Source organism: Mauremys reevesii, linkage group 9 (genome assembly GCF_016161935.1).
Source record: "Mauremys reevesii isolate NIE-2019 linkage group 9, ASM1616193v1, whole genome shotgun sequence".
Taxonomy (NCBI): domain Eukaryota; kingdom Metazoa; phylum Chordata; order Testudines; family Geoemydidae; genus Mauremys; species Mauremys reevesii.
This window is the reverse complement of record NC_052631.1, coordinates 56,218,654-56,242,291: the sequence shown is the minus strand read 5'-3', so window position 1 is coordinate 56,242,291 and position 23,638 is coordinate 56,218,654. Positions and strand designations below refer to the sequence as shown.

Genomic DNA, 23,638 nt, shown 5'->3' with positions numbered 1-23,638 from the left:
AGCTGCACTGTTTATTTTGTCTGTTAGCACTGGGCCCCATCCCACCAGGTGCTGAGCACCCTTGACTCTCATTGATCTTGCAGGAGGCACTCTGCTCCGCACAGGACCACTTCTGCTGACTGAAGACCGGGCCCAGCCCAACAGCCCTACCCCGATGACAGCACTCTGGCACTGGAAAACAATCATCCGTGACACTGCAGGGAACTGCTGACCATCTGGAGGAGAACACAAGCTCAAAGAGATGGACACAGCGTGCAGAGAAACACCATGTGCTGGACTGTCACCTGACAATGCAGCCTGAGGAAGGGCTTGTGTGTAGCTGTGCTGCTCTACAAGCAGGGCATGACTTAGATTCTAACTTTCTCCCAAGCATTGGTTCTGGTGTGCAGGCTGGCAAGTGGTGCACTCACTCCCTGCCCACCTGCACAGGGTGTGGAGTAGCAGCCTGTATGGGCTTTGGCAATGAGCACCCCTTACGCCCTGTTACTGCCAGAGGTGTAGCAATGTTCCCACCCAATGGTTCTAATTCTGCACTGCACTGATTTCAGTGGAGCTACCCTACTGTAAAACTGGCATGCTGGAGTGGGGACTTAGACCCTGCAGCTCTGGGTTGTCTGGCAGTGTAAGAACTGTCTGCACGTGAGGGATAGTGTACATTGCACAAACATCTTGAGTTACTTGGAAGAACTGGAGTAGCTCATGCAAGGGACTGGAGTAGAGAGGAGGTGGAAGAACCTTGCTCTTACAGACCATATTGCCTACTCTGTGTGCTGATGGGCAGGTTAAGGAACACGGGAAGGTTCTTGCCTCAATGTAAGCAGACAGGGTAATGAAGATTTTCTCTCTGTAAGGCGTGACTCGGTTCAACAGCAGGGAGTTATGCATGGAGCTGTCCCACGCTGCTTCAAACTGGTAAAACGTTCTGGAAGGAAACAGCAGAGGCCTGGTAAAAACACAACTACACCTTAAGTTAGAGCTGCAGAAACATGTAACATGCACACACAACACCACATTTGTGACAGATGGGCAGCCATTCTGGAGTTCTCAGGTTCAAGTCAACTCTCAGAAGGGGCAGGCTGAGGGGAACCCCCCCTCCCCTCCCCCAGCTCTGAAAGATATTGTAACATTTCAGTGAGGAAGCTTCATTTGAGGGGTTTGCATTGCAAATTTGAGGAAGAATCTTCTGTGTGGATTAAACATGGACAGAGAAGATTTGAAAGCAGTGGGATGCAGCCTACTGGCAATACTATGGAAATGGGAGAAGTGCGAGAAAGAGGTGAAGGGAAAGCAAGAGAAGGACAGAAAGAAAGCTAGAGGAGGAGATGGAGAAAAGGAAATAGCTGTATCAGCACCAGGTACTGTCTCTAGCCAAAAGAAATGTGCAGCACTCCAGGACCACATCTGTGCAGTTAAATGTGGATAACAAACAGGCTTCCTTCCACGTGAAGGAAGAATTACTTTCTGTGAGCATGGTCAGAACGGAAAAGAGTGAGGATGCTTAGTAGAGTTATTGCTGTCATCTCTCTCAGGCACTTTATGCTCTCTGTGATTTTTTTTTTTTTACCTTTTACCTGACACCAAATCCCACCACTTCCCTCCAAGATTAAGCTGTGAGCTCAAAGTGTCCATCAAAGCTTGGCAGTTAATTCCTTTACTGTTCATCTCTGGCACACAGCCACAGGCTCTGAGCCAATTCAGCATTGGCCTAAGCGAGTTCAACTCCAGTGAAGTCAATGGAGCTCCATGTTCATTGTCCCCTTGCTCCCCGTCATTTAATGTCTGTGCTAAATTAAGGAGGGCTGGGCTGACAGAGGAATTTAATATCCATGGCCCCAAAGCATTTAAACATGGGCTTAACTAAAGTACTGCTTAGGTGGCTTTGAAGTCAAGGGGATGTAAGCATGTGCCTAACATTAAGCATATGTTTCCATGCTTTGCTGAATAGAGATGGATTTCTGAATCAGGGCCCAGGCTCACTCTTTCTAAACACCTCCACTCTGGCCACCAACATATCCACTGATTGTCCCTTTCTCCTGTGAAATTAGCTGCACTGATCTCAAGAAGTAAATATGTGCATATACTGGAATACAGAGCTAGGCTTTTGAGAAGTTTGCCTGCCAAATTAATGCAGTTTTGGGAGAGACAAGCTGGTACCATAAAAGATATCAATCCTGCCCACAGGTAATCAGAACTGGTAGCAACTGTGCTCTGCTGCACTTCCTGGAAACACCTCTTCTAAAGACAGGACTCCCATGAAGGACATCACAGCCTCACACTTTTTGCCCTATCATTTTTAGGGTCAATATTTTCTGGCTGAAACAAATTAAGCTGAGGTCCCAAAATCCCGGACCTGTCCTGGGTCATTAGAACAGCCCACTATGCTGACAGTCTATTTGTTAAGCCCATCTGGCTCTCAGCTCTAGTGTTTAGGGTTTACCTTCCAGCATACTGAAGACTATTTTTGAAAGCCACACTCAGAAGCCAATCAAAGATGACATCTACTCAGGACTCCCCCATATTTCCGTTTGAGCATACTCGAGAAGATATGATTCAAAATCATTTCCACACAGACAATCCATCATCACTGCTCACCAACACTCAGTGTCAACACAGTCAAACATCTCTTTTACAAGATCCCAGGACTGTTCTTAGAAAACGATGTGTTGGATTCGATCCCACTTTGGGGAGCAGGGAAAGGCTCTTGTCAAAGCACATTTGACCGTGTTTGTTGATACACTGTTATTATCTCATTTTAAGCACCACATTGTAAATAACATGAGATAATTGTTCTGGAACATGTCGCAAACACTGAAACTAAATGAGAAAGACCATCACCACTGTTAGAAACAAGTCACCGGAGGACAGGTAACTCCAAAGGGAAGGTTATAAGATAAGGAAAGGAGCAAAAAGCAGAGGAACAAGTCCGAGGAGAAAGAGAAAAAGCAGAAGGGAACAGACCGAGCAAGTACACGTGAGAAAAGTGAGAGAGAAATACCTAGTGTAATTTCCCAGTGAAATGCTATAAGTGGAAGGCAACCCAAGACACAAACACAAACATACGCACACACAAAGAAATTTAAATGTCAGAAAGCATTGTTCATATGGGGTCTGGTAACAAGCTAACTCCACAGCTCCAGGAGGTGTGGGTGAGTGTGGAGAGGTGGCAGTCAGAGCTAGTTGTGAGTTTGCTGCTGGTGGGGAACCAGGAAGGAAACAAAGATCACATTCTCTCTCCATCCCCATGGTGGTAACGTAAGGGCAGGTCCATACTCACCGCGCGGGTCGACGCGGTGAGTTCGACTTCACGGAGTTCAAACTATCGCGTCTGATCTAGACGCGATAGTTCGAACTCCGGAAGCGCCGCGGTCGACTCCGGTACTCCACCACTGCAAACGGTGGTGGTGGAGTCAACGGGGGAGCCGTGGAGTTCGACCCCGCCGCGTCTGGACGGGTGAGTAGTTCGAATTAGGGTACTTCGAATTCAGCTACGCTATTCCCGTAGCTGAATTTGCGTACCCTAATTCGAACCCCCTTTTTAGTGTGGACCAGGCCTAATAGGAGGAACCCTGGGCCAGACAGTTTCACAGAACCCTGGATATGCAAAGGACACCCACCCTGCCCACAATAGGGGAATTTAGATTCTGTTCATTCAATTAATGGGCTTTCCTGCCCTGCTGTATCAATGGATCTCTGCCCTTGCCTGCAGAGAACACCCTCTTTTGTAACAAAAGAGGAACCCGTTGTCCGTGCTCCTTGGGGCATGGACTACAGACCCTGCTGAAACTAGGTTCCATTGCCCCTCATGCGATCAGAGATGGGAAAGATTTTACCATGCATTTTCACTAATAGCACAACAGTCTTTCAGCTCCCTTCCAAGAAAGATGCCATTAGGAGTTCATCATTTCTATCACGCTAGTGGGCAACTGATGTGATTAATGTCAAAGATGCGCCATCTCAAAGAGCCACAGACACAGCATGCTGTGTGGTTGAGAACTTGGGACTAAATATGCACCTTTTAAATGTAAGGGTGAGGAATGAGCAGTGCAGATCTTGTGAGAAACAAATGGACCCTCAGCATATATACCTGCTGCTGTGAATGCTCTTTCATCTGGATGCCCCAAGGCAACCATTTGTTTTGAGAGCTCCTTCCCACCCGTTAGACCAAAAATCAACTTCAGCCCTATTCCCTCTGGAGAGGGGAAGGGTACCCAGTTTCCAGTCGTTCAAATTCAGAGTTTCTGCCAATGCACTTTGATCCTGAGCTACAATCCCCTTGCTGTTCCAGTCCAGGGCCTCTCTTGAGTTGGGTCTCCCAATCCCAACAAACTGCACCGAGTAGTCGGGTGGTTTTGCAATATATCAAAATGTGGTGGATGAGGCCACCACACCCCCTTTTCACTTGTTAGTTGATCCAAAATTTGCACTCTGGTCCTTTGGCAGGGTAGTCACCTGCTCCCTGGTCTGGAAAAGGTTACAACCAGCCTGGAGAGAGGGCTGGGGCTGCGAGCTAAAATCTAGGCTGACTGGGGAAGCAGCCACAGCTGGGCCACACCCCAATCAGACCTCAGCTGACCCTGATAAAAGGGCTATGAGCCAGGAGGGAGAAGGACCTGGCTGCTTGAAAGAGAAGGGTACTTGAGATATAGCAGTTCTGGGGAAAGGGAGGAGGAGCTGGGGAGCTCCAGCCTGGCAACTCCCCAGGCTGCAGGCCTTGATAGAGGCCTATGCAGGTACGGGGGCTAGGAGGAGCAGCCTGGGGTTAGGCAGAGACAGCTGGTCTGACCCCCACTTGCCAATGATGAGTGGCCTTTTACAGACTACAGTCTGCCCCAGTGAGCGGGGGCTAGATGATGACTGGCAGTAGCCACCAAGGCAAGGTGGGGATAGAGGGTTGGGGGTTCCGCTGGGAGGGGAGACCCAGACTGTGGGTTACTGCTGGGGCAGGATAAGGGGCACCGGAGTCTAGGGGGCCAGAGGCAGGCGACACACCAGCCAACAGAGGGTGCTCCAAGCTGAACGAGAGCTAAATCCTGACATGACCAGCAGGAGGTGCCACACCAGTGAGTCGTCACATTGCTACAGGTCCCCAGACTAGTGAATTAGCCCAATGCACCGTGGAAGTTCTGTCATTGCTCATTCATGCATGCATCCTTTCAATCCTGAAGCCAACAGCTTTTTCATATCGCAGAACGAAGTTAAGGATAACTTGCAGTAGACTGAGCAAACTGTTAGTTCCAACAAAGAGAAAAAGGGACTCTAGTGCAAATTGTTTTTAAAAGTAATATTTTGCAATGCGCTTCCCTAAAGAAACCGAATCAACCAGTCAAATGTTGTAAAGCACAAACCATGTCCCTTCTTTCCCCACCCCCCACACCTCACCCCCATACTGGAAAGACATTCTGATGTGCCTGCTCTGGTATGATCCCACTGGTTAGGGCCTGAGCAGGGCTGGCCTTACCATGAGGTGAACTGAGGCAACTGCCTCAGGTGCCAGACTGGGGGGGGCACCACTAGGACCCAGAGTGTAGAAAATAGTGTCTGCTGCTGGTGCGTATGTATTCTCTCTGCTCTGGATGCACAGAGATGGTGGAGTGCTGTGCTGGAGGAAGGAGGGCACAAGAGACATAACAGGCAGGCAGGAGAAAAGGTGAGAGGCAATAACAGAAAGCAGCAGGAGCTTCAGGGACAGAGAGGAGGAAGAACCTCTTATGTACCTCTCTAGCTTATGTACCCCCCAGGAGCCTGGATTGATTAACACCAGCTTCTCAGGGAGCTTCCTGTTTCCTGCTGCTTCCCTGAACCCATTTGAGGAGAACAGGCAGTCAACTAAAGTAGTAGGAGCCAGTTAGGCCCTTAAGACGCTGATCTCTTCCCTCATTCAGGCCCTACTACCACCAGCCTGCTTATTTGTCCCCTTCAACTGAGTGTTGAGAGCCACTGGGGCAGCATTCAGAAAAAGAAAGAAAGCAAAGGAAGCTTTTCTATCTAAGCAGGAAGGAGCTCTCCTGAGATACATAGACACAAATGCAACAAAGAATCCTGTGGCACCTTATAGACTAACAGACGTTTTGCAGCATGAGCTTTCGTGGGTGAATACCCACTTCTTCAGATGCAACACAAATAGACACAAATGTTCACGGTGAGCCTTCCGGCCCCAGTGAGGATGTGAGTGGTGAGAAGATGTCCGATCTTCCAGTTAGTCAGAGTGCAGGTGACCTGGCAGCTACTGCAGCATCCATATCTCCATCTCAAATTGATGCAACCAGGCAAGAAAAGTGTAGATCAGAGAAGAATATGGTGGAGGCACAAGAACAGCTGCTGCTGAGTTTTGTTCCTTAAGTTTAGATGATCCAGGACTGTGGACCCACTTGAGCAGTAGCCTGAGGGACTTCCTTGTACTGCATGGGCCACAGCAAGTGAAAAATTTCATGTTCCCCAAAGACAATGAAAATAGAAGTTTCCATCCAACACATTACTGGCGTGAAATCCCCAATGGTGACAAAGTAGAGAGGCCATGGCTTATGTACTCAAAAACCCAGAATGCTGCATACTGTTTTTGTTGCAAACTCTTCCAGTCTAATGTTCCAGCCACATTGGGTTCTACAGGAACAAAGAACTGGAAAAATCTAGGCAGCAAATCACTAGAAAGCATTGCATAGGTGGAAAGAGCTTGAGATGAGACTAAGTTAAAGGCCACCATAGACGATCAGCATCAAGAGAAGATTGCATCAGAGTCTCTTTACTGGCAAAATGTTCTGAAAAGGCTCATTGCCATTGTGAGAATGCTTGCTACTCAAAACCTAGCACTGCGTGGCACTTCAGATCAGCTGTATGTGCTAAACAATGGAAACTTCCTTAAAATTGTGGTGCTGATGGATGAGTTTGATGCTGTACTCCAGGAGCAACTAAGAAGAGTCACCACCCAAGAAATGTACACACACCACTACCTTGGAAAAACAATTCAAAATGAGATCATACAGTTACTGGCAACAAAAGTCAAACAGAAGATTGTGGCAGATCTGAAGTCAGCAAGCTACTATTCTGGACTGCACATCTGACATCAGCCATACGGAACAAATGGCTTTAATGGTGCATTTTGTAACAACAACAGAACCTAGTGAAAATGTCCCTGCAATGGTGACTGTCAGAGAACATTTTCTAGAATGTATTCACATTGATGATACTACAGGAGTTGGTATGACAAATGTGCTTCTTAAAAAGCTGGAAGATACGAGAATTGCGATAGCTGACATGAGAGGTCAGGGCTACGATAATGTTGCCAGCATGAGAGGAAAGAACAGAGTAATGCAGACACGGATCCGAGAGTTAAACCCTTGAGCTTTTTTTGTCCCACGCAGTTCTCATTCATTGAACTTGGTGGTCAGTGATGCAGCATCAGCGTCTAGTGAGGGGGCTGAATTTTTTAATGTAATTCAAAGCATCTATGTATTTTTCTCTGCATCAACTCATCGATGGCAAATTTTGAAGCAACATCTGAGAACACCCTCTCTGACACTGAAACCACTGAGTGCCACACAATGGGAGAGTCGAGTGGAGGCAATAAAGCCTATCAAACACCAAATTGGGAAGATAGATGATGCCATAGTTGCCATTATGGAGTATAATGCTATGACAGGAACTGTTCATGGGAGAACAGTGGCAGAGGGAAATGGAATCACCAGAAACATACATAACTTCAAATTTCTGTGTGGCTTAGTGTTGTGGCATGACATACTGTTTGAAATAAATGTTGTAAGCAAGAGACTCCAAGGTGTTGACCTTGATCTATGTGGAGCAATGGAACAAATGGACAAAGCAAAGTCATACCTACAGTCTTACTGGTCAGATGAGGGATTTCAAAACATTCTGAAGAGTGCACAGAAGTTGGCAGAGGAACTTCACACTGAAGCTATTTTCCCACCCATTCAAGAATACAAGAGTCATCGAAGAAGACATTTTGATTACGAGGCATGGGATAATCCCATAAGACTCCAAAGAACAATTCAAAATTGAATTCTTTAACCAGGTGCTAAATTGTGCAATACAGTCAGTTAAGGAACATTTCATGCAGCTCAAGGAACACAGCAGTATATTTGGGATGTTGTATGATATTCCAAAACTCCTCACTATACCTGAAGAAGACCTACACCAGCAATGCAGGGCACTAGAGACAGTGTTAACACATGATGACATGTGCAATATTGATGCGAGTGATTTAGGTGATGAACTGAAAGCCCTTTCAAGATACATTTCAGCAGGATCAACTCCAAAGGCTGTTCTGGAACAAATGTGCACAAATAAGATGACCACCCTCTTTCCAAATTATTTTGTTGCTCTGCGCATACTTCTAACACTTCCTGTAACAGTTGCCAGTGGACAATGCAGCTTCTCCAAGCTGAAGTTAATAAAAACACATCTATGCTCCACAATGACACAGGAGAGGCTGGTCAGCTTTGCAAGCATCTCAATAGAGCATGACCTGGCCCAGACTGTGGGCCTTCAGGAAGCAGTTCAAATCTTTGCAACTAAGAATGCATGGAAAGCACCACTTTGATTATTCAAAGAGATAAAAATGCCAGTGCTTACTATGCAGACAAGAAAAGTTACATTTGCTGTTCAGGTGTTTGAAAGTTAAGTGTTACTTAAAAATTTTGAACAAGGCATTTTAAGTTGTTAGTTCTCCTTTATTGGGGTAGGTAGCAGAGCAGTACCATGAGAGGTGTAGAACAGGAAGAAGGCAGAATTGAGATCTTTCAAAGTTTTGGCCCAAGCGAGGGGGTACGGGGGCGTCATTTGAGTTCCCTGCCTCAGGTGCCAAAATGTTATGGGCCAGCCCTGGGCCTGAGGTGCAGTTATGGGATAGGATTTCAACGCTTTCCCATAGCATGTGTTGAATTCCACAAGAGTCTGTGGCAAACCCCTTTGCAAAGACCTGAGAACCAGAAAGAGCTGGCATCTCCCACCCATGCTCTGGTTTGGTGGCACAAAGGGCTGTAAGATAGGCTTACCGAGCCAGCTGAGCATCCCAAGAGTGGGGAATCCGTGGGGGGCTAAAGCTATGTTGCCACTACACTAGCCACTCCCATAGTCCTCACTGCAGGGGATGTTACCAGCGAGAGGCCTAGCCAGAGCATTCAGGAAAGGCCTGGCTGGCATGATGACACCCTAGAGGCCAAACTGTGGGTGGAAAGCCACCTTTGCCCCCCATGACCGTGGCAATGGGTCCTGCCCTGAGCACAAAGCTTGAGCAGACCAGACACCCAGATGTTACCTAGGCAATAATATTGTATTAGTCAAACAAAATATTGTGGGCCTGATTTTGATGTTAGTTTCACCTGTGTAAATCGGAAAACTGAATTCAGTGGCAGGGCACTGGGGTAAATGAGATCACAATGATATCCAATATTTGAAAAACTCTTAAGAATTGCAAATGCACAATGGCCATGTGACTTGTCTGTAATTAAAGAAGAGCTTACTTGGTAAAAAATATGAGCTGCATAGTAATTGCCTTGGAAGCGAATGCATGTTGATTTATGAGACAGAAATCATCATGTCTTGTATTTAACAAGTAATGCAAAGCTCCACAAATGCCATGGAAAGCAAGAGCACTTGCATAATACAAATCCTGCTGGATTTTCAAAGTAGAATTAAAAACAAAACCTAAACCTAAACCCAAGTGGAATAGAGTGTCTCCTCTTTCTCCACTAAAAAGAACGATGGCAGAGTTTCATTTCTAATTTAAAACTTGATTCTGAAACACTTCACTCAAAGGAAATCAGTCTCCAGTAGTTAGGAATACTTTAGATTCGGGGTTGGGGGTTTTTAGGCCATAGGAGAATTTGCTCTCAGTCCCTGTACTGGCTTCCACAGATCTCTTCCTAATGTTACTCCTGCCGTAAATGGGTAACTGCAAGATAAAGAATCAGACCAAAGACTAAGGATTCAGTAAAAGGCATCTCAGGTAGCTAGTCCATTACTCCTTTTCACAAATCTAGCCAGGGGTAGGAAAAAAACACTCCAAAATCAAGTTCCCAGGCTGCTGGTGCCCTTTACTCTACCTCTGATGGCTAAAGAGTTAATTCGCCAAAGCCCACTGAAATCAATAGAAAAGCTCCCACCAACTTCAAGTTTTGGATCAGGCCCTTAGTGCTTAAATTCACTGCCCAAAAATGTGTTGACCGAGAGTTACGGCTGAAGAGAAGTGCCTCGTACCCTTCCAGAACAGCAATTCTTAGGTCCCTGCACAGCAGGCAATTCAGAGTTAAAGTGCACACCAGCCCCACTCCCCAACCTTAACTCTGCCCTCACTGAGTGATGCCCCAGTCTGCCCCATCACATGTGATGACCTCTATCTTTCCAGGAGATACGGAGCACTGTGGGGACACTGGGAGAAACTGTCAGACCATGTCCTCACTAAGGCAAAAGAATAATGTAGGTCAGGTTTAGTGAGCAATAACTGGCTATGCCTGGCCTGAACCATTTCACCTGCTCTGCACACACCACCCCATAGCTGCCAGATGTCACCACCCTTGATCCTTGTCTTAAGGAGTCCCTCTGGAAAATCATCTGACACTACACCCCATATTCATCATGGGATATTAAATGATTATGGCATAATTATGATGCATTTTGTACAAGATGGGTAATGTAAGGTGTCATTGGAAAGTTATGATTTGCTGAATATGATTCCTACTTGTATGCATGTATCATTTTTGTATTTTAAGGTATGAATATTGACTATGTATCAGTATTCCAGAGTAAGCACATTTGAGAACACCCACAGCTAGCACGTCAGGTACAACAATGAAGGTAAATAGTGCTGATGGCCCATCAGCAAAGACAATGGACCACGGTAGAGCTTAGCCTTCCTGAGCCAGCCTGTAAGTACTGTCTGCTTTTACTCAGCAGGACATGCAAGGGCATGTGACCAGACCACATGACACTGAACTCCATTTTGATACCTGTATTTTTCCACAAGCTGGTCTGGGAACTGAGTTTGGAACAAAGGGTTCCTGCCATATGGTAAAGCTATATAAGGTGGGGTGAGACATCATCTAGTGGCCTCACTTCCCACACAAGAGAACTCCTGGAAACACACAAGGAAAAAAGACTGAACTGGGGGAAGTGCTGGTCCCAGGCTAAAAAGATTTCTAGCCAGTGTATGGAAACCTGGTGAACTGCTTGTATCATCAGCCAGGGTGAGAAACTGCTAATTCATATCCAATCTATCTAGTATGTTAGGCTTAGTTTGTGTTTTGTTTATTTGCTAGGAAACCTGCTTTGATCTGTTTGCTATCACTTATAATCACTTAAAATCTATCTTTTGTAATTAGTGAACGTGGGTGTTTTTCTTTATCTAAACCAGAGTGCCTTTGAGTGAAGTGTCTGGGGAAAAATCTCAGCTTGGTTAACACAGGCTTGTTGCATTTCCTTCCCACATCAAGCAGAAGGCGAACTTTATTAAGGAGCGTACATTGTACCCTGTATGACAGTATTGTGATGGTCGGTGCCCCCCATAAGGCTTTATAAAAATATGCTTATGTATATGTGTGTGTGTGTGTGTGTGTGTGTGTGTGTGTGTGTGTGTGTGTGTGTGTATATATATATATATATATATATATATATAACATAACTAGACTGTGTTGTATGCTACATATGCCATGTAACATATCTCTGTAAAGGTTATGATCTACTAAATCTATTAATCCTATTTGTAGGCATGTATCATTTTTGTATTTGAAGTTATGAATATTGACTGCATACTTGTTTAATTCTAAGTAGTCTGTAGTGAAGCAGTTGGTCAGCTTCCTGAGAAAAGACTATTCTCAGTAAGTGCCCAGTCAAGAAACACTTAACAATGAACTTGGAGACACCAATTCACATCTGGGCTTTCCCAGGAATGTGGCTTGGCTGGTAAGGAACTCAGACATGCATGGACATGTGATTTGCCCAGGTGACTGCAAAACTCCATTTTGTAGCTGGACTTTGCATAAGAGAGAGGAGGGGGTCTCCATCCACAAGAGAAAGTCTATTTAAGCCCGTGGGAGCCCCCTCCATTTGGTCTTCAGCTGGCTAAAGAGAGAGCCTCTCCACCCCGAAAGATACCTGAAAGAAACTGGAACAAAGGACAGTGACTGCAAGGGGTGTGAGTGATTGCTGGACCCAGACCAAAAGGAGATTAGTCTGTAAAAGGGAGCATTTTGTAACTGGAAAGGATCTTATCTCTATTCAGTTCCTTACTGTATTAGACATAGACTTGCATGTTCTATTTTATTTTACTTGGTAATTCACTTTGTTCTGTCTGTTACTACTTGGAATAATGTAATCCTATTTTCTGTATTTAATAAAATCACTTTTTTACTTATTAATTAACCCAGAGTATGTATTAATGCCGGGGGGGGGGGGGGAAAGAACAGCTGTGCATACCTCTCTATCAGTGTTATAGAGGACAAACATTTATGAGTTTACCCTGTATAAGCTTTATACAGGGTAAAACGAATTTATTTTAGTTTTAGACCCCATTGGGAGTTGTGCATCTGAGTGTTAAAGACAAGCACACTTCTGTTAGCTGCTTTCAGTTAAGTCTGCAGCTTTGGGGCAAGTAATTCAGACCCTGGGTCTTTGTTGGAGCAGACAGGTGTGTCTGGCTCAGCAAGACAGGGTGCTGGGGTTCCAAGCTGGCAGGGAAAGAAGGAGCAGAGGTAGTCTTGGCACGTCAGGTGGCAGCTCCCAAGGGGGTTCTGTGATTCAACCCGTCACAGTGGTGTAGTCGGCAGGATCTGTGCACAGCTGATTGCTTAGAGTTAGGTAGTGAATTTAAGTGAGTTTTAAGTGTGGTGCCTGGAGAACAGACATAGTGGTTACTGGTTTGTTATTTTCTGTTTGCTTATTTTGGGCAAGGAAAGTAGGGACAAAAAAGGAAGCAAAATAAATAAGATTAAAGATCAGAAGAAGCTAAAACTATACAAGTTGCAAATTGCCCAGAAAAGCTGAACACTGGGCGCTGGGAAAGTCTCCGATAACTAAGAATCCCCTGAGTTGAGTGTATCCCAGTTTCAGTGAACTGCAGAGGGGGTGTGGACCAGCACAAGAAAACAGGAAAATGACGACCAGTGAAGCAGCTACTAAACTAGAGCTGGCTAGGCTGGACGCAGAAAAGAAGGCAAAGGACCGGGAGTTTCAATTGAAACTCACAGAGGAAGAGGAAGCCAGGGAGATGGCTGCCCATAAAAGAGCAAGGGGGGGGCAGAAGAGGCTGCCCACAAGAAAGCTATGGAGGCTGAAACAGCCAGGGCGGAAGCTGCCCACAAGAGAACTATTGAGGCCCAAAAGCATGAACTGGCTGTTATGGGGTTGAGGGGACAAAACCCTTCAGCTGGTGGATCAACTTCCCCAAATGGGAGCGACTATGTCCACAGTATTATGAATCCAGCAATATTGCCAAATATTTCATCACCTTTGAAAGACCGTGCACCCTCCATGCAATTCCTGAAGATCAAAAGATGACCACATTGATAGCAAAATTGACTGGCAGAGCTCTGGACATATTCAATAAGACGCCTATTAATGATGCTTCAAACTATGGCAAATTTAAGGAACTGGTTTTAAAACAGTTTCAGGTTACATCTGAAACCTACAGGGTTAAATTCAGAAGTCTTAAGAGGGGATCTGGATTAAGTAATGTGGTTTATGTAAATAAAATAAGAGGTTTGGTAAATAAGTGGGTGAGGGGAAATGTATTACAAGCTTGGAAGAAATGTGTGATTTGGTTACTCAGGAACAATTCCTGAATATCTTCAGTGATGATATAAAACAGTATCTGTGGAACAAAAAGGTGGATGCAGTAGGTGAATTAGCTGGGTAGGCAGACTCTTATGAGCAAGCACAAGCTGTAATCAAACATAAACCACTGGCAGAGGGGTACAGGGCTGGGGGAAAGCAGAATCACCGTTTTACCCCTCGGGGGAAAAGGAGGCTGAGTGTTCACCTCCCCATTCCCCTGTTACTTGTCCCAAATTTCCTGTGCAAGCAGAGAAGCCCAAGAGGTGCTATCACTGTAAATCCACTGAGCACCTGAGGAATAAGTGTCCCTTGCTGAGTGGGAACAAGCAGCAAGTAACACATAAAACTGCTACTTCTCAGAGTATAGCTGCTGCCTCTTTCCACACAGGATTTGTAAAGCTTGCTTCCACACAACAAGCAGTGAGCATATGCATGTTGTTAAACTGAATGGAAAAGTGCTTCTTGGCCTAAGAGATACGAGTACTAAGATTTCTGTGGTCAGGAGGGACCTGATCCAGGAGAAGGATTTATTGCCTGGGAAACTAGCAGAATTGGAGCTGGTGGGGGGATTACAAAGTCCTTGCACCTTCACCTAAAGTACACATGCAAACTGGGGGTTTACAGGCTGAACTGACCGTTTCAATGGTGGCACACAATTTTGCACCGTTTCTACTGGGAAATGATTTTTTTAATGTGGCCGAATCTGTCCCAAGTTGGTTAGCAGTGAAAAGGAATCTTGTGCTAAAAGCCCCAGGGTGCGTGGGGGGGGGTGAAGTCGCATGGACTGCTAGGGGAATAGAAAAGTGTCCCTTAGATTCCTCTATAGCAGCAAAGAATGCAGCTTTGGAGGCAGGGATGGCTGTAGCCAGTTCCTGTAGCCCCGGGGCTCAAGGCAAGTCCCAGAGAGAGGGGCTGGACAAAGCCAGCTCTCCTCCTGTAATCAGCTCCCTGGGGGAGGGGGATGTACCACCTTAAAGCAAGGGGGGCACCCCAGCTGCTGACTGCCAGAAATTTGCAGGTCAGCAGGGGGCAGGGCCTGCCCTGGGGTGCACAGAGACATGTGTCCCGGAAGGTGGAAGTTGGGGTCCTGGTGATTGCTGGCAAGCCCAACCTGAGTGAAGATGGGGGAATTTTGCTGGCCAGTGAAGGGTCTGTCATAGCAGGTAGCTGTGAGCCCACAGCTGGTCCAGGGTCACCTTCCCTTTTGGGGGGACACAGAAGTGTCTGACCCAGAGGGGAGCCCAAAGAGGAAAGTCCAGACAGAAGCGGGGGGGTGAGGGGGGTGGAAAGTCCGCCCACCTTTTGTAGGGAGGATCTTTCCCAGGAGGAGGGTGAAAAGTCTGCATTTAAAATGTCAGACCCCTCTCCTGAGAATCAGGTTTTAGGAAAAACTGGGGGTCAGATCTCCGGGAGGGGGGAGTCCATCCAGCTGACCTGTTGGGAACAGAAAGTGGGGTTTTACCAAACCAAGGCACTCCATTGGAAGATGTTCTTGCAAGGCTTGTAAGGGATAAAACTCTCTCTCCAAGACAGGAGGGGGAAATCTCTGCATGGGTGAAACTTCACAAGGGAGTGGGGTCCAGCCCAGAGAAATTCCAGAGGGAGGGGCCAAGGGCAGGCATGGTTGCAGTACACCCTTTCCTTGCCAAGGCCAGCCTCAGACACATGCCTGAATTAAAAGCCTTCTCCAAAGAGGCAAAAAAATCCTTCTGTACTTAATAAACGTGTTCTATTGTTTTATCTACACCAGTGTGCTTGGACTCAAGTGTCTGGAAAACACTATTTGGGAAAACAGGATTTGTATGTATCATTTTCTAATAATAAATGACGGACTTTATATGCGCTTGTGTTGTCCAGGCGTGTTCTGGGCAGCACAAGATGCACATTTCTGCGGGAAAGTCTGGGACTGAAAATTTGCTGGTGTTGCCCTGCACTGTAATTCAAGAGTGGCTGTCTACGGCACTCACCCAGTGAAACTGGGAGTGATTTACACGCTGGAGGCTCTGTGTAAGCAGACCAGAAGTCGTTGCTCACAGCGAGGCAGTGTAAAAGGCACCCCAGACTGGGGAATTGAGGGGACACAGCTGTTCAACAGTCCGGACTGTACCCTGGGTAATGTCACAATCCCATCCTCCCCCGGGAAGTTTGTTGTGTTGTTGTAGTCATGCTGCTCCCAGCATATGATCGAGACAAGATACGCAAAGTAATATCTTTTATTGGACCAACTTCTGTTGGTAGAAGGTACAAGCTTCCAACCTTCACAGAGCTCTTCAGGGATATTACTTCACCCACCTTGTCTCTCGCAACATGGGAAGCATGAGACAGAGCAAGAAGGCCAATCAAAGGTCCCTTCTCCACAATTTTTTGGCTTTTTATAGTCTCATCTTTCCACTTCTCCCATCTCCTCTTTGCCTCTTCCTAGTTTTTGTTGCCTGCTTTTGTATTTCCAGCACCCCACCACAATGGTATATATAGCATCGACACATATCTATATCCCACCGTCTCCCCTGTGCACCTATTTCCCTATAGCCTCCCCTCTGCCTTTAGAGCTCTGCTTTTCCTCCACCCCTCCCCACAAGTGAGCAGTTTATTAATGATATTGACAGGCACCAGTTACCCTTTGCTGGCTGGTGCCCATTAGTTATGGAACTGGGAACTTTTCTTTAAACAAAATTAAATTACTTGCAAAAACCCCACAATTATCTGACAATTATGCACAGTTAGGCATTCAAAAGTCCAGAGAACCATTGCTACGGTCGAACATACCTTAGCACTGCTTCTTGTGTGTATGCATGTACAGACGGCCATATCCCTAAATGGTATAAATTGGCACAGCTCCATTGACTTCAATGGGCCAGATCCCCCTTGGTGTAAACTGGCACAGCTCCACTGAAGTCAACTCAATAGTAAAACTATTACACGGTAATAAGAAGACCCCAGGATCCCTGCAGGCTGCGATCGTATCAAGATTTGACTCTGAGAAGAGAGTGCATTAACTTACAGTTCCAAACACTTCCTCTGGTAATGTCCAAAGAACAAGGGGCCAGCCCTTCAGCTGGTGTAAACCTGCAAGGGCGCCATGGTGCTCTACACCAGCTGAGGATCTGGCCCATTATCTCCCTTCAGCACTCAGAGGGTCAGACCAGATGATCCGATGTTGATGGGCTGAAGGGGAGAGGGATAGCTCAGTGGTTTGAGCACTGGCCTGCTAAACCCAGGGTTGTAGGTTCATCCTTGGGCCATTTAGGGATCTGGGGCAAAAATCTGTCTGGGGGTTGTACTAGATGACCTCCTGAGGTCCCTTCCAACCCTGATATTGTATGATGATAATCCTTTCTGACCTTAAAAACCTTGGGGCCTGATTTTCAGCTATGCCAAGGCCCAGTTATACTGATCTGGCAGTGGAAAGGGGCCTTAAAATGGGTGTTCACTTTGAGGTCCATTAAATTTGCAGAGGGATGCTAAGGGGCCTTAGCAAAACTGAGAATTCAAGCCAGTGAATCTGACTCCACAGAGGTTTCTTAGGTGGAAATTCTGTCAAGCAGGCCAGAGACTAACAAGCTTGGGTGAAATCCTGCCTCATTGGAGTCAATGGCAAAACTCCCACCAAATTCAGTGGAGCCAGGATTTCGCCTGTTATGTCCCTTCCTTCTACATGCAGCTTGTACATTGCTCCCAAGCTCAGCTACATTGCTTCCATTTCTCTCCCCTTTCTATCTTTCATACGGTATCTTTTCCAAAGTGCCCTCCCCATCCACGCACTGCAGTCCAGCTTCTCACGCAGCCTGGGTCAGCTCCCAGCTCCCCAAAACGCTCCTGGGCCGAAGCTGGGAGAGGGTACAAGAGGGGGAAGGATGGTCTTTGCCAAATGTCACAAAGTTACAACAGCAGCAAAATCGAAGGAAAAGCCAGCCAGAGGAACAGAGGCTAACGAGAGAGCGATCCAAACAAACAGGGAAGCCCAAGGGACAGAAACAGAACAAAAGAGCAGCCCAGAGACGTGGAAGAGAAAGGGAAGCCAGTGGATGGAGTGTCTGGAAATTTCAGTTCTGTCTCTGAAGGGGAGGAAGAGTGCCAAGGAGGGGAGAGGAAGTGAAGAAAAAAACCCAAGGGAAACAAATACTACCTAGGCATATCCGAATCAAGAAACTGCCTGCAAAAACACAAAACAATCACATGGTTAGTGTGGGTTCAAATGGACGGCAGCAGCAGCAGCATTGTAGGGAAGTGATTCAGATGCCTAATGCCTCCACGCAGCCCCTGCTGCCCTTCCTTGCCTCATGCAGGGCAGCAGGGTTGCAGCGAAGGGGCCAGACACCTTGTAGGCATGCGTGGATGTGTGAGCAGCGTTGTGTGTGGCTTGGGTTGTTGTCTGGGGAGTTGTAAAGGGGAAGAGACCAGATCCCTTTCCTGACGGTGGTGACAGAGTGTGAACAAGAAACATCCTTATCTCGGCTGGCTAGGGTGAGGAGGAGGAGAGACAATCCTAGCTACAGGGGCTATTTGCAGTGGAAACCTAAAGCATGCCTGAGCCTGTGGGGGAAGAGTCTGGGGCTGCTGGCGCTACAGGTTAAAGCCAACTCCTTGAGGGCCTAGCTAACACCTCCAGAGGGAGGCCTTTCCTGGTTCTCATCAGGAACAACTTACATTGAAACATCCGTGGTGGGGGAGAAGGGCAGCCCAGGGGGTGGGCCCAGGGCCTGCTTGCTGCAATGAGGACTGAAGGACATACAAGAGCAAAGCAGGGAGCAAAAGCAGTTCAGAAAGAGGGTTCGATGCATCCCATTCCATTGGCTGTCATCCCTTTGTCCCTACATCCAGGGTCTCCCCAGGGCTAAGGCCAAACCAAGCAAAAAGCCCATGCAGGGTTGAAGCAAAGGGAATTTGTGAAGATGTTTCATTCCATTGTCCTGTGGAAATTCAATCCTCTTTCCCTTTTCACATGTTCCAGTTACCCCTTCTCCTCCCTGCACCACCCCTTCTGCCCATGCTCCTGAGGGCTTCTGGTCCCAGTTGTGGAGAGAAGCAGTGGTCCAAGGTTTCCGTCCCTGGGAGAGAGCACTGCATTTTCACACACCCAGTTGAGATTCTGGGACAGAAAGCTAGATACAAACCTGATGCCCTGGGTCCCTCAAGTTGTAAGCAACACCTCCCCTTTGCTTGGTAAACAGTCTTGTGACAAGCAACTCTGCAAACAAGCACCTCTCCACTCTCTGGAGAACTCCATGCCAGGGCTGAAATCCCCTGCCCAGAATGACCTCTTCTAGCGTGCAGTGCTCAAACGGGGAGGAAGAAGAGGGAGAGATTCCCAAGGTGCCACAGCATTGCTCTCGTGTGTGGAGTAGGGCAAAAGAATGAGCACTGCAGAACGGGCCCAGTCACACTGTGCTATGTCAGATTTAACGGGCCAGATCCCCAGCTGGTGCAAATCAGCCCTTAGCTCCACTGGAGTCACTGAGTCAGATCCCCAGCTGGTGTAAATTGTTGTGGCTCCTGATTTATACTAGTTCAGGATCTAGCCCTAATTCTTCCAGCTGTCGGTTACACTGTTTCTCAATGACTGGTCTGTGGACTGGCGCCGGCTCTGAGATTTCCCTGATACAGTTTAGGAAGGCAGCAAGCTGGTCCTTGATAGCGAAAGGTTGAGAAACGCTGCGTCTATTACGCTTGGTTTGTATCGATTTCTGTCTTGCTCAGGACAGGCAGGAACAAATGATCTGAGCTACCCAGAGAGGTGCTGAAGTGCAGCTATTCTGAGTCCCTGCTACCTCTGAACACTGCTGCTGTCAGCCTCACGCAGCGTCACCTGCATGGTATCTGACAGCACACAGTGGAGCCTGCCCTACTGCCCTGATCCAATCCTTTCCTCGGGGTCACTCACTGCACAGTGACTCTTCAGATGCAACTGCTTGTCGTGTGACTCACGTTACGCCTGGCCCACCCTTGCCCTTCCCCACTCCACTCATGTACTCACTCCAGCAACCTGCTGTCTTGCTCTTGCCCCCTCGGTCAGCCACCCAGCTGGCGAGGGGCTCTGCTGGCCTGGGGCAGAGTGCTGGCCTGTGGGCATTGCTGGGTGAGGCAGATTATGTAAGTGAGCACACAGGTCACAGTGGGACTGACCATTTCTCCTGCACTGAGCTTTCTGGGTTTTAAACTGTATTCCCTCAATTATACCATGTGCCCATAGGCAGGGCAGCCCTGGCAGGAGGAAGGAAGAGGAGATGTCCCCAAGGATACAAGGAAGGAAGCTGTAACAGAGACCAGCTCAGTTTCCTTCCTGCCATGTTCCAAGGACAGGCAGTGCAATGCTTCACGTTGGCCACACACAATGCGGATGTCCCCTGCATTGCCAGTGATGATCTCTCATCTCCTCTATGCAAATTACAAGCAAACTCTGTGACTAGTGACTGCCCCCACTTCCTGCTGGATGTGCTCTCAATCTTCTCCTAAAACACACTGTGCAACCACTTCCACCCAGAATCCATCCCAGCGTGGACCCGTGACAGCTCTCCAGGCTAGACATCTTGCTGGGGCTGCCCTGAGCTGCAGCAGTGACCTGGAGCTCTGCTCTGTGGTGCCAGTAGCAGTCGCTCCACAGCCACTACTGACCTACTGACTGGTTATTTATTCCCAGGTTGCTGCTAGGGTTCCGAGTTCTGGTGTTTGCTGCCACCCCCTTACGACTTAGCCAAAAGCATCACCACTAGCAGAGCCCCTATAAGCATCTGACTGACACTGCAGCATACAGCTATACTGGGTCTCAGAGAAGCATAGGTGACAGTCTCAGCATCTAAAGGGAGGTGCATACAATATTGCCTATCAGTTGAATGTAGGGCCATGGGGCCTCACCACCCTGGGTCAATGCTGCTACAACACATGGATGGGGGATGGCATCTTAAAATCCAGAGGTGGGTGAAAATCCAAAGACTCCTTTGATGTTGGTGTAATATTTTGAAAATGTCACTGGGAAGTGAGGCCCCCTTTGGCACATGCCCATGGCAGCCCTGGGTGGTGCAAGGAAGACCTGCCTCAGCAGCCTCGGGTGAAAGCTGTCAGCCAGATAATGATCTGAGATGCCATCAGTGTGTGTGTTTGTGTGTGGTGGGATTTGGGGAAGCCCACCTCGAATCCCTGGGCTTCTGTGGATTCTCCACTGTTCCTGCCTTGTGGTGCAGCCATGTCGCCATCCCGCCAGTGCCCTCTGAAATGCAGACTCAGCACAATCACGCCCCCCACCCCCCACAAGTGGTCCTGCAGCAGCAAGAAGGCCCTGATGGGCAAGACCTTGGGGGCAGGAGGGAGAGAAGCCCCCATAAACACAGACAGCCCTTGTCAACCTAACTGGATCAGACATTGCCTAGCGCCCCAGGACAGCAGGGCAAAGTGAAGAGATGGCAAAGCCAGGCCAGACCCACCGATCATCCTGGGAGGGGTTGACGTATCCAGACGACAGGATATTCAGAGACAAGATGTTGGGGTCAATCAGAGACTCGTCCCCTTCTGGGGTGTTTCGGATCCGACCTGCCAACACACGTCAGAACACACTGTTTGGAGGCTGGGCAGTGGTGGGGGGGGGAGGGGGCACAGGTCAATGGGGATGGTTCACAGTTCCAAGCTGCATAGCAGGGTAAATGGTAAAGGTGAGACTTGGGGGAAGATGCTTAATGTCAGCATCATATCCTCCTTCAGCCCCTTGGGACAGGCCCCTATATCCACCGCCTCCTGCTAGAGCCTAGAGACCACACTGCCCAGGCTCATCTCCATGGGTGGGAGGGTGCATGGCTCCAGGGGGACCACTAGGAGGAGCTCTGTGAGCCTGCTACCACACCCCTGTGCACGTCTGGCTCACTCCCTTCCACGTGGCCGGACAGCCCCAAAGGCCAGTAGCCTCCAAAGGCCATGGAGAGGGGGAGGCATGTCCTTCCACCTTGTCCCCTCACCTACCTGTAAGGACATATGGATGGAGCCACTCCTGAGCTCCCCAAAGCAGCCTGGCCTTTACATGGGCTATGCAATGAAAGAGGTTTCTTGCCCCTTCTCCTCCACTATGCCCTGGGTAGAGAGCAGGCACCGGGAGGGCCCCAATTCCCCAAATGGGGGCTCAAAGAGCTGACAGAGGTCCCCCAGTCTAATCCGGAGTGTTAACAAGAATAATGGGGGCACAGCCTCAGCTGGTGGCAATTTCCATTAAAGTAAATGGAACTCTGACCATTGACAGCAGCTGAAGATCCGCCCCAGGACCCCTGCTGCAGCAGTAAGGGCCTAGCAGTGCAGCCTTGGCTCCTGGGGGTAGCCGGTACTCAACGAGGGGGCGCCTTGCTGAGTGATGTGCTGCTGAGCATGAGTAAAGGGGTGCCAGCTGGCTCCCAGCGATCATCTGCATTATTTCCCACAACAGGCCTGACAGAGTAGGAGGAACGGGAGCCCGGACAAAGCATGAGGGAGAAGAGATTATGGGAGAGAAGGGAACGGGAGGGAGCACACAGGTGTGAGGATGCAGGAGTGAGGCATCTGCTCAGACCCTGCCAACCAGCAACTCTGCTTACCTACAACCAGCTCTCGCACTTCTTTCCAGCGGACGAGGCTGCTGTTTTCATGCACTAACGTCACGGTGATCCTCCTCTGGATTCCCTGTCAGCACCACGCCAGAGAGAAAAGGGCAGTGGTGAAAACCAACAGCCCAACACCTAGTTGTTATGGGGATTAGGAAGATGGGCCAGTGGAGCGGCACAGGGACAAGGAGCAGGGCAAGGACCATACCTGGTGGAGCAGGAAGGTTCCGAGGCATGGCATCCCTCCGCGGTGATCAACAATGGCAGGAATGTAACTGAAAAAGGGAAACTCAGTGAGATGTGATCTGAGATGGAGGTGCTCCTCCCCATGCCAGGGCCTGGACGATCTCACCCCGCCACCCCAGGGCCTGGGGGGATCTCACAAACACACACCCCTGGGCCCAGGGGATCTCACACACCAATCCCCCAGGGACCAGGGGATCTCACCCATGTAACCCCCAGGGCCTGGGGGATCTCACATTCGCATCCTCCAAGGGGATCTCGAACTCGCATCCCTTGAGGTCCTGAGGGATCTGACACACACACCCACAGATCCTGGGGGATCTCACACATGTCCCACTCAGAGCCCAGGGGATCTCACACTCACAGCCCCCATTGCCTGGGGAATCTCACACATGCACACCCCAGGGCCAGGGGGATCTCACCCATGCACTCCCCAAAGCCCAGGGAATCTCCCAAGGGATCTCACACATGTATACCAGAGAGCCCGGGGGATCTCACACATGCACCCCAGAGGTCCTGGGGGATCTCATGCCTCCTCACAAGGCTGGGGGATCTCACACACGCACCCCCCAGGGCCCTGAGTATCTCAAATATCCACCCCAAGGGCCAGGGATCTCTCACAAGCACCCCCCAGTCACTGGGGGATCTCACACAGACACCCAACAGGTCCCGGGGATCTCACATACGGACACCCCCAAGGCTCGGGGGATCTCACCATCCCACCCCCCAGCATAGGTGACGACTTCCCCTGTTCCCGGTGGGTGCTCGACCTCACATACACCCCTGGCCCCGCCTCTACACCACCCTCACACCGCCCCCATTCCACCCCCTTACCCCAAGTCCCTGCCCCTGCCCCACCTCTTCTCCGCCTCCTCCCCTGAGCATGCCGCGTTCCCGCTCCTCCCCCTCCGTCCCAGAAAGTCATAAGCACCGCCAAACAGCTATTAGGTGGCAGTGCAGCAGGAAGCGCTGGGAGAGAGGGGGCGGAGTGAGGATGTGGCGCGCTCAGGGTGGGGAGGAGGAGTGGGGAGCTTGGCTGCCGGTGGGTGCACCCACTA

General features: G+C 48.7%; 1 protein-coding gene across 21 annotated transcripts in view; it reads right to left on the bottom strand.

Annotated features, from left to right (window-relative positions):
- The window catches only part of KIF1A (kinesin family member 1A), a 184,794-nt gene that overhangs the window by 17,123 nt on the left and 144,033 nt on the right, over positions 1–23,638 (bottom strand). For 12 of the 21 annotated variants that reach the window (XM_039488167.1, XM_039488162.1, XM_039488172.1 and 9 more), the window contains 5 exons: positions 22,546–22,612; positions 22,332–22,416; positions 21,201–21,306; positions 17,909–17,935; positions 808–922 (listed from right to left, as the gene is read on the bottom strand). In XM_039488167.1, coding sequence (XP_039344101.1) covers positions 808–922; positions 17,909–17,935; positions 21,201–21,306; positions 22,332–22,416; positions 22,546–22,612 — 400 coding nt within the window. The remainder of the gene's footprint in view (positions 1–807; positions 923–17,908; positions 17,936–21,200; positions 21,307–22,331; positions 22,417–22,545; positions 22,613–23,638) is intronic. The other 9 variants (XM_039488160.1, XM_039488169.1, XM_039488164.1 and 6 more) reach the window with 1 other exon arrangement.